Source organism: Alligator mississippiensis, chromosome 1, assembly GCF_030867095.1.
Source record: "Alligator mississippiensis isolate rAllMis1 chromosome 1, rAllMis1, whole genome shotgun sequence".
NCBI lineage: Eukaryota > Metazoa > Chordata > Crocodylia > Alligatoridae > Alligator > Alligator mississippiensis.
The window spans coordinates 92,740,016-92,753,158 of NC_081824.1; the positions used below are offsets into that span (position 1 = coordinate 92,740,016).

The 13,143-nt window shown below is 41.2% G+C and overlaps 1 protein-coding gene across 3 annotated transcripts in view; it reads left to right on the forward strand.

Annotated features, from left to right (window-relative positions):
* CRYBG1 (crystallin beta-gamma domain containing 1) overlaps positions 1 to 13,143 on the forward strand; it is a 146,454-nt gene that overhangs the window by 102,432 nt on the left and 30,879 nt on the right. For all 3 annotated transcript variants that reach the window (XM_014605838.3, XM_006276732.4, XM_019499887.2), the window contains 6 exons: positions 364 to 503; positions 10,551 to 10,677; positions 11,006 to 11,041; positions 11,472 to 11,629; positions 12,067 to 12,193; positions 12,285 to 12,430. In XM_014605838.3, the coding sequence (XP_014461324.2) occupies positions 364 to 503; positions 10,551 to 10,677; positions 11,006 to 11,041; positions 11,472 to 11,629; positions 12,067 to 12,193; positions 12,285 to 12,430 (734 nt within the window). The remainder of the gene's footprint in view (positions 1 to 363; positions 504 to 10,550; positions 10,678 to 11,005; positions 11,042 to 11,471; positions 11,630 to 12,066; positions 12,194 to 12,284; positions 12,431 to 13,143) is intronic.

Sequence of the window (13,143 nt, forward strand, 5' to 3'; positions counted from 1 at the left end):
ATGGAGAAGGAGGCACTTTTTTCTTTGTGAATAGAGTTTCTAAGAGTTGCCTATTCAGTGTTATGCTAGGATTTAATTAGAAAGAAAAAACATTGGAAACACAGAAAGAGATGCGTGTCTCCATAAAACTTCAAAGGTGATTTAAAATACACTGAGAAACACAGTGGAAGTTGCGCCACCAGCTTGGCCACATTCAGTTACGGGCCTCCATATGGCTGTAACTGAGACAGAAAGAGGATAAATGGTGGATAATCTGTGGTTATGTTGAAAACTGATTTACGGATTAGCTCCTTAAATTATGTAAGAATTTACAGCAGCAGTAAAGTGGTGGTATCATTTTTATAAAATCATATTTTTTTTCAGGATTACAGGGTTTGCAGAATTGATTTATATACAGAACCAGAAGGGTCAGGTATTGTAACTTCATTTTTTGATGACACTGAGGAAATGGGCATATTTGGCAAAACACAGAAGACTTGTTCTATCAAAGTACTTTGGGGCGTGTAAGTACATAGTTTTATGTAACTTTACTAGTATGAAAGGAATTTGTCCTAAAACTGCTGGTTATAGCTACCAGACATGCAAATACATGTGTCTTTATAGGTAATAATTTAATTCTAGTCACATGCTGCCTGATCACTCACTGAAAGGTCATATGAAAGGGTATACTAAATGTGAGTATTAAACAATGAAAATAGTATATGTACTCTATTTAATATATTCTTGACTTGGTATTAACTACTGAAGTATTGACATTATCTGTTGCACTGAAGTCAATGTCAGAGAATTGTTCTAACACATGAATTTATGTCCTGTAAATGAGTAAATCGAATTACTTCATCTCTTAGTTTTAAATGACTGAACACAATACATGTAGCCTTTACAAGGAGATGTAAATCTAAAATAGGTTGGCATTGTGTGCAACTGGTGGCGGATATAATGGGAGAGTGATTTTTTTTTTTTGCTGGCTATTGTGGCTCCTCCAAGCAGTCAGCTTGGAGACAGGATCCTAACGGCACATCTAAATTATTAGGTAGTAATAGAGAAACTACAAATTTGTTCCCCCAAAATGAGTATTCCAGATAAGTAGAAAACCAGGCAAAGAAATACCACGTAATGAAGCAAGACCAGACTGGTAATGAGAAAATCTGGTAGTATAAAATAATCTTGGTCAAGTTATTGTGAACTTGATTCAGTTTGAATTAAATAGAAGGATCACCAAAACTAGTTCTGTAGGTTTTTATGAATTCAAGAGGGTGGATTTTGATAAACTTTGGGCACCAGCTAGTAAAGTCAACTAGACGGTGGAGCTTAGGGACTTGAATGTGGAGGAGGCGTGGAATTTCTTCAAGTCAAAAGTGCATGATCATCAGAAATTTGTGTCCTAAGCAGAGAGGAAAAACAAGTAGACTAGGGGCTGGAAATGTAACTGGATGAATAAACACCTCAAGCAAGAAATTAGGAATAAGTAGGGTGCCCACAGGGAATAAGAACAAAAAAAAGGAATGAGCAGTAAAGAAAGCTGTATCTTTTTGAGATCAAGAATGTAGAGGCAAAAGAAGTGTTCATGCTACTGTGCAAGGTCCTGGTGCAGCCTGTATACAATTGTGGTTACCCATGTTCAAGAAAGACCAACTTAATCTGGAGCAGATGCAGATAATGACTTCTAGGATGGGAAATGGAAAACCTATCATATGAGAAGAAACTTAAAAAAAATTGATTTCTTTCTGACAGGGCTCATCTACACAAGATGTTTTACTCATGATTAGAGCAAATTGCTGCGGAGTAAGCATCACCATTTACACATGCGGATGCTTGCTGATCAGTAATTTGCTCTAATCATGAGTAAATTTGCTACCTGTAAATACAAGTAGCAAATTTACTTGCAAGTAATTACTGTGCAGAGTGGCATGTGTAGATCACAGATTTGCTCCCTGTTAGCCAGGCAGCAGGGTGTGGGAGACTGCTCCCTGCCCCTGGGAGCTGCCTGTTGCCAGGGTGGGCACTGCCACTATACTCCAGGAGGGGAAAATGTCCCCCTGCCCTGGTAGCGGGGAGCTCCCAGTCCCCACTCTGCAATCACAAAGCAGGGGCTGGGGACAGTTCCTTGGCCAGCCTGGAGCTGGCTGGGGCCTGTCCCTGACCGGGACAGTTCCTTGGCCAGCCCTAGGCTGTCCCATTTTGGGCAGTCCCCAGCCAGCTCTGGAGTGTACATGCAGACTTCTCCATGCAGCCTGGGGCTGGCTGGAAACTGTCCTGGTTAGGGGTAGGTCCCAGCCCTATGACTTGATCGGGCAATCGAGGCACCAGGCTTAGAAAGCCCCCTGCCCTGATTTGGAGCTGTGAAGTTCCCAGTCTTCCAACAGTAGTAAGCAGAACAAAAAAACCCTATTTTTAAGATGTAGTTTGAATGGGATTGCCTGATATGGTGCATGCAACTGAAGGAGGCTGAAGTGGATGCAAGATGTCACTTTCAGTCTTACATTTATAAATCATATGGGACAAGAAAAAGAGTTGTGGTAGGTGAGGGAGGTAGTCAACTCAGTTTGTTGTTTAAAGGGCAAAACAAAGCATGTCATTTATTCATGAAGATAAACACTGACTCTCCAGCTGAGCTAAACAGGCTCCCTTGGGAGCAAACTTGGGATAGAATTGGCCCATTGAATCTAGGATGGTCAATGTTATTGGTAATATTTTTAAAATATCACCAAAAACGCACCATCTGTAGATGGAATAACCTGCCACCTACTTTTAAAATTATTTGTTTTAAAGTAAATCTTTTTTTACCTGTGTAGAAAATGTCCAGAATAATTCCTACCATGTTAATAGCTAGGGCTGTGCGAAGGTTTGGTAGCCAATTTGATTCGGAGGAGATTCAGCGGCCAAATCTCCGAATCCAAATCGAATCAGGAGACCCAGTAAAAGGTCCAAATTGAATTAGAAGCCTCTGAATTGATTCAGAAAGATTTGGAGATTCGGAATGCTTGCAGGAAATAGAAACTGAGAAGAGGGAGGGGGATGGATGGACAAGGCTGAGAGGGGTGGAAAGACTGCTCTGATATTGACATCTGTAGCTGGCCAGTGACTGTGATGTTTCTCTGAGTTCCCTTCCAATCACAGTGCTCTGGGGGAGGGCCATAGAAACAACATATCAAGCTGTGTCTGAAGGAATCTGTGCCTTTTGTGATCTGTCTCTCATTTGGAGCAGCATCATCTGAAAGGCTCTGGCTTGCTATCTAGTCTCTTGCTAGCTAGTCTTTCTTCTTGTAAGTTGTATCCAATCCTTTCCTAGTTACCCTTGCCTACAATCCCTATTGTTATCCCTATCCATTCCTTTCAACTTATTCTTTCTCTTATTTGTTCTTGTTAGTCTGTCTCGATTCTTTCCCTTCATAAAAATAAATCTGTGTTTTCTCTGACAGTGTGTCATCACTGCACAGGAAAGCACAACATATATTACAGACGCACACACATTTTGCAGCACACCAAACATTATGAAGCATGCTGGAAAGGCAGGTGCCAGGTGCTGGAAAGGCAGGGGGCAGAGGGAGAGCTACAAGTTCCCCCACCCCAAACATAGATGCACCCTCTTTCCTGGCAGCAGTGAGTCTTTTGCTGCTAGTGGGAGCAAGGAGGTGGTAGCAGTGCCTACACCTTCACTACCACCACTAACCAGCAGCAGCATGACGTTCTCCACCCCAATTTCAGTTCCCAGCGTGAGCCTTCCAGTGCCAGAGGAGGAGCTGAATCTGGAAGCGGAGGAGCTGAGGGCCATAGCAAAAGAAATTCTGGGGAAGGAAGAGGAATCTGAGTTTATGCTTACACCCCTCAAAGTTCCCCTGTAGGTAGGTCTCCTTCTCTGGAAGGCACTTCGGAGAAGGTTAAGGGGGCAGGTGGCTCAGTTTCTCCTGTTGTTGTGCCTCTGCCTGGTGAGTAGAGGGATAAGGCAGGATCCCCACCCTCAACCCAGAAGTGAGGGTGTAGTGTAGTGTGAGATCATTCTGAGGTGGCAGATGATCCCAGGTATTCTACCTGCCAGCACTGTCGGAGGCAGATCAGTTGGGGCAAAGACATGAAACACTTTGCCACCACGGTGATGCTGCTGCATCTCGGAAGGCAGCATCCCCTTGTCCTTGTTCTTCCTCAGCCTGGCACCAATGGGAGTGTACCCAAAAAGAAGTCCCCCTCTCATTTCAAAGCCCCTGTCCCCAAGAAGCAGAGGCAGGCCACCCTGGACCAGTGGGGGAAAGGTAGAGACAAAGGGGGGCGCGTTCCAAAGGCGAGTGAAGTCACCCAGAACATTGGGGAGACGCTTGCTCTGGACGGCCAGCCCTTCTTTGAGCATCCAGGGTTCAGGCAGCTCACAGCGCTCATGGCCTCATCATACCAAGTCCCTGCATGCACCACCTTTAACAGGATGGTGGTGCCCTCCCTGTATGAGGTATACAGAGAGTACTTGAGGGAGTAGCTGCAGAAGGGCAGGTCCCCAGGCAGCCTTGCACTTCACCTTGGACATCTGGAGCAGCCAGGGTGGAGATCATGCCTACCTCTCCCTCACAGAGCACTGGTGCAATCAGTCAGGCCATCAATGGGCTCTCATTCAAGCGGAGGTGATGAATGGGTCCCACATGGCAAGGGAGATCATGTTGGCCGTGAACTGCATGGCGTAGGGGTGGTTTGTGGGGCAGGGCAAGCTCACCTGTGGGTTCATGGTCACCGACAACAGGGCCGATATGGTCAAGGCCATCCATGATGCCAACTTTGTTGGTATCTGTTGTGTGGCACACAAGTTCCACCTCATAGTCAGGGCACCTTGAAGGGGAACAGGGCTTGGAGGGGGACAGCACCGTTACTACCAGCCAACTTATTTCAAAATTCAGGAAGGTGGCTGGCTACTTCCACTGGAGTATCAAGGGGGGCAAGATGCTAAAGGACAGAGGCAGAGCTGAGCATCCTGCAGCACAAAATCATGCAGGATGTGGAGACTCAATGGAACTCCACATACCTGAGGTGCAGGCACTAGTGAAGCAGCTGAAGGAGGGCATCAAAAGTGGCTGGATCTGTTGTGGTCCACTACAGTCCATGTGCTGGCGGGTATGTGTGACCTGAGGGTGAAGTGAAGCATCTGCAGCAACAAAACCCTTGATCACTGGATGGAGGTGCTGGTGAACAGTCAGGGAGATGGAAGGGCACAGGCTGGGGGGCGTGGAAGAGGAGGATCCATTTTCCCATGCCAGCACTCCAGCCATGAGCCAATCTCCTCCACCACAGCTGCTGCCAATGTGGGCCAAGGGCATGGCTTCAATGCTGGGGTCCAGAGGCACCAGACCCCGCCATCGGGTAGGTAGCGCAGAGGCCTTGGTGGCTGCCTATCTCGCCGAGGACGTGGAGCCTCTGCATTGTGACCCCTTGGCCTATTGGGCAACCCACAGCCAGGTGTGGCAGGACCTGGCCACAGTTGCCCGGGAATACCTGTCCTGTCCACTGACCAGTGTTCCAAGCAAGAGGGTGTTCAGCATTGCTGGGGATGTTGTGACACCCCACCGCACATCCTTGGATCCTGGTTTGGTGGAGAAGCTGGTGTTCCTGAAGGTGAACCTCCTGCTGCTGGGGTTCCCTAAGCTCCACGTGCAGGTGGAGTGAGTGCCACCCTCCTAACTCCGCACCTATTTGCTTTTTTTATTTGTGTTCAGAAACTTGAGGTCCACTTTCACAGAAACCCCTGCACTACTCTGCCTGACACCTGGCAGGCCTCATTCCCCCACAAGGGGCTACCATCCCTTCTGCATTCAGCCTGTTCTGCCTTAACACGTACAAGTGATATGAGTTTTGCTTTCAACATATTGAGGTGCACTTTCACAGAAACCCCAGCACTTATCTCCTTGTAACTTGGCAGGCTTCATGCCTTCAGAAGGGGCTAGCATTCCTTCTGTTTTCATCTGAATCTGCAAAATAATGACAAAGTTATAGGTATTTTAATGATTCCCCATTATAGTCTATGGCCAAAGCTCCAAATTGGCACCAAATCAAATTGGGATAGTGATTTGAATCACTGAATCGGCCAAATCCAAATCGAATACTTGCTGTTTTGTGCAGGCCTATTAATAGCCAAAAGTTTTAATTTACCCTATGTCCCCCCAATCCAGGCAGGTGCATAGTAAAGGTCAGAATGATAATTTCTAAAGGGTGTGTGATAATGAGGTTAGGTCTGAGTTGTCCTTTTGGTTTACAGCATGTTGCAAGTGTTTTCAACTTTGAAAAAGTGAACTGAAATGTTCAGTGAAGAAGATAAAAGATTTAATTTTAAAAGTCAGCTGAGATGTCTAAAAGAAAAAAGTAGACCAGACTGCAGAATGTTAAAATGCTTTCAGTTGTATATAAAAGCATTTTAGTTTGAATATTTTTAATGACTTCATAGCATTGTGAAATAGCCCCTGAATTTCATATCACTTTCCCAGTATTCTTCATGGGTACTGTTAGGAGGTAATTAAAGTGTACAGTGCATTTTAGTTTATCTGAAAACTCTGTAAGCTGGGAGTTTCTCTCTTGTTAAATGTAAACAAGTTTGATGGAAAAGGAAACTCTCGAGGAAGCTTGGGTGGTTTAGCAAGCTCCTCCAAATCTGAACTGAAATGATCTATTCCTCCAAAATGGCATTAAGGAAAGTGTGCAGGTAGAAGAGCTTTCTCTCAGATAAGTTAATGAAGATCCCACAGTACATGTTTCAAGATGTACACATGCTCATCGTAGTTTCCTGGCTAAATTCCAGATGGGCATTATTATAACTTCCCTTCTTAAAATTCCTAACATCCCTACCTAATCCTATAGCTCAAGTGTTGTAGAATGTTCCTGTGCAAAGCAAAACAACTGCTACATTTTCCCCAAAGGGTGGGTACGCAACCATTGTAGGATGTTTTGAATGGTAAATGAAATGTGCTGCATATGTTTCAGTCTTTATTTACTTTGATAAAGAAGGTTTTAGGAATATTTTATGAAGTTGTCCTAATTATTGTCTTGCTTGCAGGAATGCATTTCTGTGCAACTGTAAGCAATATCTACACATGCAAATTAAAAACTTAAGCTAGAAAAAATATTTGCAAGTGTTGTATTTACTGGCTAATTAAAGACAGATAAGGGAAAAATCAGTTCTTTGTTTGTTACTTCTACTTTTCAGTTTTAAGTGGTTTGTGAATAAACTGAGATTAGATATTTCTAGGAAATGAATCGTGCCTGGGCCACGTTCTTCAGATTTCAGAATCAACTGTAAACTTGTTTAAAATGAAAATATTTCTGCATTTGTTTTCCATGATATCTCAAAATCCTGACTGCTCAAAACTATCTGGGTCTTTTGAAGGCAGGCAGGCATGGAGGTTGAACCTTAAATACAGCATAATTTGTCTTTACGTATTAGCCTCATACTGTGTCTCAGATTTTATGGAGATTCAGATATAAACATGATTTTAAAAAATTGGGAAAGAATTGGAGAAAAAATCTCATGGGGAAATGCACAGTGGGTAAAAGTGTCAAATACTGAATCTAGAATATGCAAGTATTTCCTTAACTAGGAACTAATTGCACATTCCTTGCATTTTTGTTGTAGGAACAACAAACCAGTTTTATACACATCATTTGGAACTATTCAAGGAGTTATTGCTGTTCTTCCTCCTATTTAGTTATGAGAGATTCAGACATAAGCACACTCAGTTTAATTGAATAATCACCATTATTTTAATCAGTTTTTAATTCATTAATTAAATTAGAATGTTGATTACATCAGAAACACTTTTGGAAAATGTTCTTGTTCAAATATGATGACCACTAGCCTGATCTAGGAAAGGTCGTCATTTCCTGTTGCTTAAACAGGAAAATCTATAAAGTGGTTTGTTTTTTTTCTAATCAAGTTTAAGCTGTGTACTTCCTGCACATTGCAGAGATTTTCTTCTTGCTGGCTGTGCATGATCACTATTCATGTACTGACAAGAAATGGTTAGTTGCTATCCTGAGTCACTGTGTGATCATACCCCTTTGCACATAGTTTATTAAACATATCTAGACGTGTATGTTCATTGGTATTGCTCAACAGAAGCCATTGCTAAAAATGAATCTGTGTGCCATTACCTTCTTGTTGGGAAAGCAGGGAAAGATCAGATCATATTTGCATTTACGTGTATATTTTTATGCATAGTTACAGGGCTTATTGGCCCTTTAGTATGATGAAACAGCAGATATTAACCTCTTTTTCATCACTAGATTTGTACATCAGTACCCTTAAATAATCAAAGGTTACACAAGTGAGCCTTTTCTCTATGTTTTATACAGTTTCATGCTCTATTTATTAGAAGTCTAAATAATTTAAAAAATGAATTGACCTCCTTTAGGCATGTAACAGTTATTAGTACATTTCTTACTTCATCCCTTGTACATGCATATTGGCACTGGTTGAAGGAAAAAACAATTTGCTACCACTTTGGAAAGTGGTCAATGCATTATAAAGTGTTAATCTAACTTTACTTTAGATGGTGATCAGCCTTTCAAGGATATGTCTATACTGCAATCAGAAATGCGATTACAGTACAGGGAGACCTACCTGATCTAACACTAGTGTAACTAGTACAGGGGTCAGGAGCAATTAAGCCACAGTAAGCTTTTATACTGCCAGTGCATCTGCAGCTTCCTTGCAACTAGTCTGAGCTCACTAGACTAGAGCTAGCCCAGGTCTTCCTGCATAGTCTGCAACCATACCTGCAAATGCAGTGTATATTTATAAACCCTATATATAAAAAATAATCTCAACTTCTGTTGCTATTGTTGGATACCTTTAATAAAATACATGAAAATTATGAGATAGAAAAGGGTGCTGACTGACATTAGAAGGGGTTTTTTCATCATCTCAAACTTTTCTCATTTTTCCCCACTGATTTTCTTTCTTTACACTCTTTATATCTATTTGACCCTGCAGTGAAGTGATTGGTTCTAAAATAATCTGTTCAAGATAACTTCCATGGCAGTAAAATATAATATCCTAAATATGTGATTACTACTTCACTGCACAATCAAGGAAGAGGAGAAAATGAGCTGCTAACCTTTTATTAAAACCCATACATCTTAAAGGAAAATAAAAGGCTTTTGGTCAAAAAAAAGAGTCTTCTAGCAAAGTCTCTTGCAAACTTGCTGAAGTGCAGAAATTCCCGTTATAAACACACACAGTGTATATGCTTTGGAGGTATCTACATTCTCTTTATTTTACCTGATTTATAACGGGGGACATAAAGTTAAAATTGCGCTCTTGCTTTTTCCCCATTTTTCCCTTTATAATTGTAAGTTAAGAGTTGAAATTCCATACCACTTTAAGTTTGGGCCATATACCACTGCACTGTGAGCCTACATTCTTACCTTTATATTGCTTCCTGTGTATGATCAAAGTCTCTTATTAAGCATGAAATCGATAGAACTATGCAGATTAGCATCAATTTTACACAAGACAGAGGGACAGAGAGAGTGCTTGCTGCCAGTAACATCTGACAGATATTCAATTTCTTCGTTAAGTCTTAACAAAGGTCAAGGATAGTTTGTGAGCTCTTGCACTCAGAAAAGTGTGATTGAAATACAAAGTGAGGGAGGTGTTGTGAAAGTGAAGGGCTGCTACCTATGTTGCATCTCTTTTAAGGCAATGAAGAAATACTGTTTCCAAAGTTTTTAAGCTACTGCCTTTTTCTACAGAACACTAGATTCATTTTAAACTAAAAATGTAACACCTAATAGGTTGTGACTTTAGGTCTGGTCAGAATTTTTCATCAAAACTGTTTCAATGTAAAATTGTCTCATTTCAACTAATTTCTTCATAAAAAAAAAACCCAGCAGCTTTCCAAGGAAAAAATGTATATGGTCAAATTCCATAACATCTGCTAACTGTACTGACCTCCCTACAGCCCTGATCCTGCAAATGAAAAATGGGACTCAAGGAGCAGAAGGTTGTTTTAGCACATCTGTTCTGAGGCTGGGGTCCTAATAATACATGCAGTCCTTTATTTGCTTTTATTGCAGCACTGCAGTGACATCCTTGCAAGGTACTATGAGGCTGCAAACGGACATTGCTTTAGTCCTGACATAAGCCACTTTATCCCAGGACAGCATGCAATCATTCAGACGTCCATATCCATTGTCCCAGAATAAATCCTAACAAGGTTTACAGGATAAGAAATACTAGCAGTTTATCCTGGGACATCACAAAGTGTGTCTGTACAGTTATCCTGGGATGGCATCATTGGCTCTATGGCAGAAAAGCGGCAGTGAATTCAGCTGCTAACTAAACCCTGATTAGAAGGGCTATGTGTGTACATGCCAATTCCAGGATATTTCTGTTCCAAGACAAACACAGGCACAACATGCCCAGGGACAAATGCAATGTCTGTTCCTAGCCTGAGAGTATTACATTTTTTCTCACATGTGTCTCAAACATATGTGTGTGATGGCAGAGCACTGCTTGCATGAATGACTAACAAATAGTACTGAAGTTTTTAACTCCTTGGGTTTTTTTTGTCCTTATCTAGATGGCTGATTTATGAAGAACCTGGTTTCCAGGGAATCCCTTTAATGTTGGAACCTGGTGAATATCCTAATTTAGCCTTCTGGGAGAAGAAGGAAGCCTACATTAGATCTATGAGACCCTTGAAAATGGTAACATGTAACTGCTTGCAAATTCTATAGTCAAGGCACCTAGTGCTAATATGTTAATACTAACATGTTATATTGCAGCCCTATGCAAAATTTGCAAAAATAGCTTATATGTAATTTTGAAAATCTTTATATAGGATTTTTAATGCATTTCTAGAAAGATCTTGGACTTCTAGGTATAACTGTGTCCATTAGTATTTAATTTTTGTCTGTGATGCTATGGACTTTGAAAAATCTTCTTTCTTAAAGAAAGTTGTCATTTGGAATACATCTGTGAACACTTAAATTTATTGGAGATCAAATTATTTTTATTTTTATTTTTTATTTTTAGGGTGGCCGCAAAGTTGAACATACTGGAGAGCCCAAGGTAAAAACAGCAAGTACATTTATTTAATTATTAGGCAAGCACTTTTAATACCAGAGACATGACAGTCATCAGTGTATAATGTCAATTTATTTTTTCAAGGAGGACAAGGACTAGTACCATGGTTTGTATGTGTGTCTTGCTCAAAAACCAGCTGCCAATTATAGTGTATGTGTATGAGTCCACAAATTATGTATGTGATAGCAGAGAGCTGCTTGCATGTGTGAATAATGAATATTTAAATCCTAGTTCTGCATTATGATCTACAGGGGCAAAACACTGAGATAGTGGAGACCCACTGGCTAGTTTCATGGTCCAGTCTTTTGCATATAAATCTTTAGTACAGAGGGAATGACTGCTTTCAAGGCATGTTGACTGGACTGTCCTTGTAATCTACTTTTTTGTAACTTGCTTCATCTAATTTCTGTTGTAGGTAGTCCTTTATGAGAAGCCTTTCTTTGAAGGGAGAAGCATGGAACTGGAATCAGAAATACTTACTTTTACTGGGGAAGAAAAACAAAAAGAAGAATTGGGATCAAAAAAGACAATGCCGTTTACATCAGTGGGGTCTATAAAAGTGCTGGGAGGACTGTAAGTAGAAGGAGATGCCACAACATTCCTAATTTAAGAATGAAGGAGAGTCTGGTCCAAGTAGTAGCAATGTGAAAATGGAAATTGTATCGGACAGGCAAATTTCCTTTGCCTTCATAACTTTTGCCAAATTTTGTATATTCACTTCAGGATGTACAAAGAAATTGGACCCTTCAGAGCCAGTTCCTGTGACACCTCTTGGCTGTCTAAGTAGACTTAGACGTCTAAGTGCAATTATCTTACAACCTATATGAAGTTTAGATTCACTAGTATCTGACCCTTAAGACTGAGTCACAAATGTGCCTTTGTTTTAAAAGAAGCAAATTGCTTAAATCAGGATTCATTGTTATTGAAGGATTATAGGACAAATTCAGATTCTTTTACTGACTAGTTTCCTTTCTCCAGCACAGTTTTTTGCCTTTCTTTTCCCTTTTCAGTTGGGTGGCTTATGAGAAACCAAGGTTTGCGGGTCATCAATACTTACTAGAAGAAGGAGCATACCAGTACTGGAAAGATTGGGGTGGTTACAGTGAGGATCTGCAGTCCCTGCGGCCTGTTCTTGGTGTAAGTTTCAAGATTATGTGCTATTTATTGCTTGGACCCAGTGAAACAATTTTTTCACATTTGCCTTTGATGTTTTTGTTTGCTTCAACAGGACTTTGCAAGCTCCCACATGATAATGTACAGTGAAGAAAATTTTGGGTCTAAAGGTGCCAATATCAGTGTATTAGGAATAATTTCCAATTTAAAGGACACTGGATATGGACTGCGAACAAAATCCATAAACGTGTTAAGTGGAGTGTAAGTGAAATGTTTAATTACATTTTCATTTTATTTTTCTTAGCTGTTCTTTCTGGACTAGATTGGTATAAATCAATATGTTTTTCTTCTCTGCCTTTTGTGCAGGAATACTTCAAATATTTCAAATGTAGTATTAATAAAATAATAGAAAATTAGCATTGGAAGGGTCCTCAGGAGGTCATTTAATCCAACCCCCTTGCTCAAAGCAGGACCATCTCCACCTATATCATACCAGCCAAGGCTTTGTCTAGCTGGGCCTTAAGAACCTCCAAGGACAGAGATTCCACAACCTCTGTGTAACCTGTCCCAGTGCTTTACTACCCTTCTGAGAAACATTTCCCTAATAGCTAACCTAAACTTCCCTTGCTGTTACTAGAGATTGTTGCTCCTTGTCCTGTCATCTGCCACCGCTAAGAAAAGTCTACCTCCATCCTCTTTGGAACCACCCTTCAGATAGCTGAAGGTTGCTACTAAATTCCCTCTCAGTCTTCTCTTCTCCAAACTAAATAAGCCCAGTTTCCTTAGCCTCTCCTCAGAAGTCATGTGCCCCAGCCACCTAACCATTTCCATTGCCCTTCGTTGAACTCTCTCCAAATTGTCCGCATCCTTTCTGTATCCCTTCTGAAGAATCACTTCCCTCATTCTGATGGCAGTGCTCCTACTAATGTAGCCCATGTATGCTTTTAGCCTTCTTAGCAGTAAAGGCACACTGG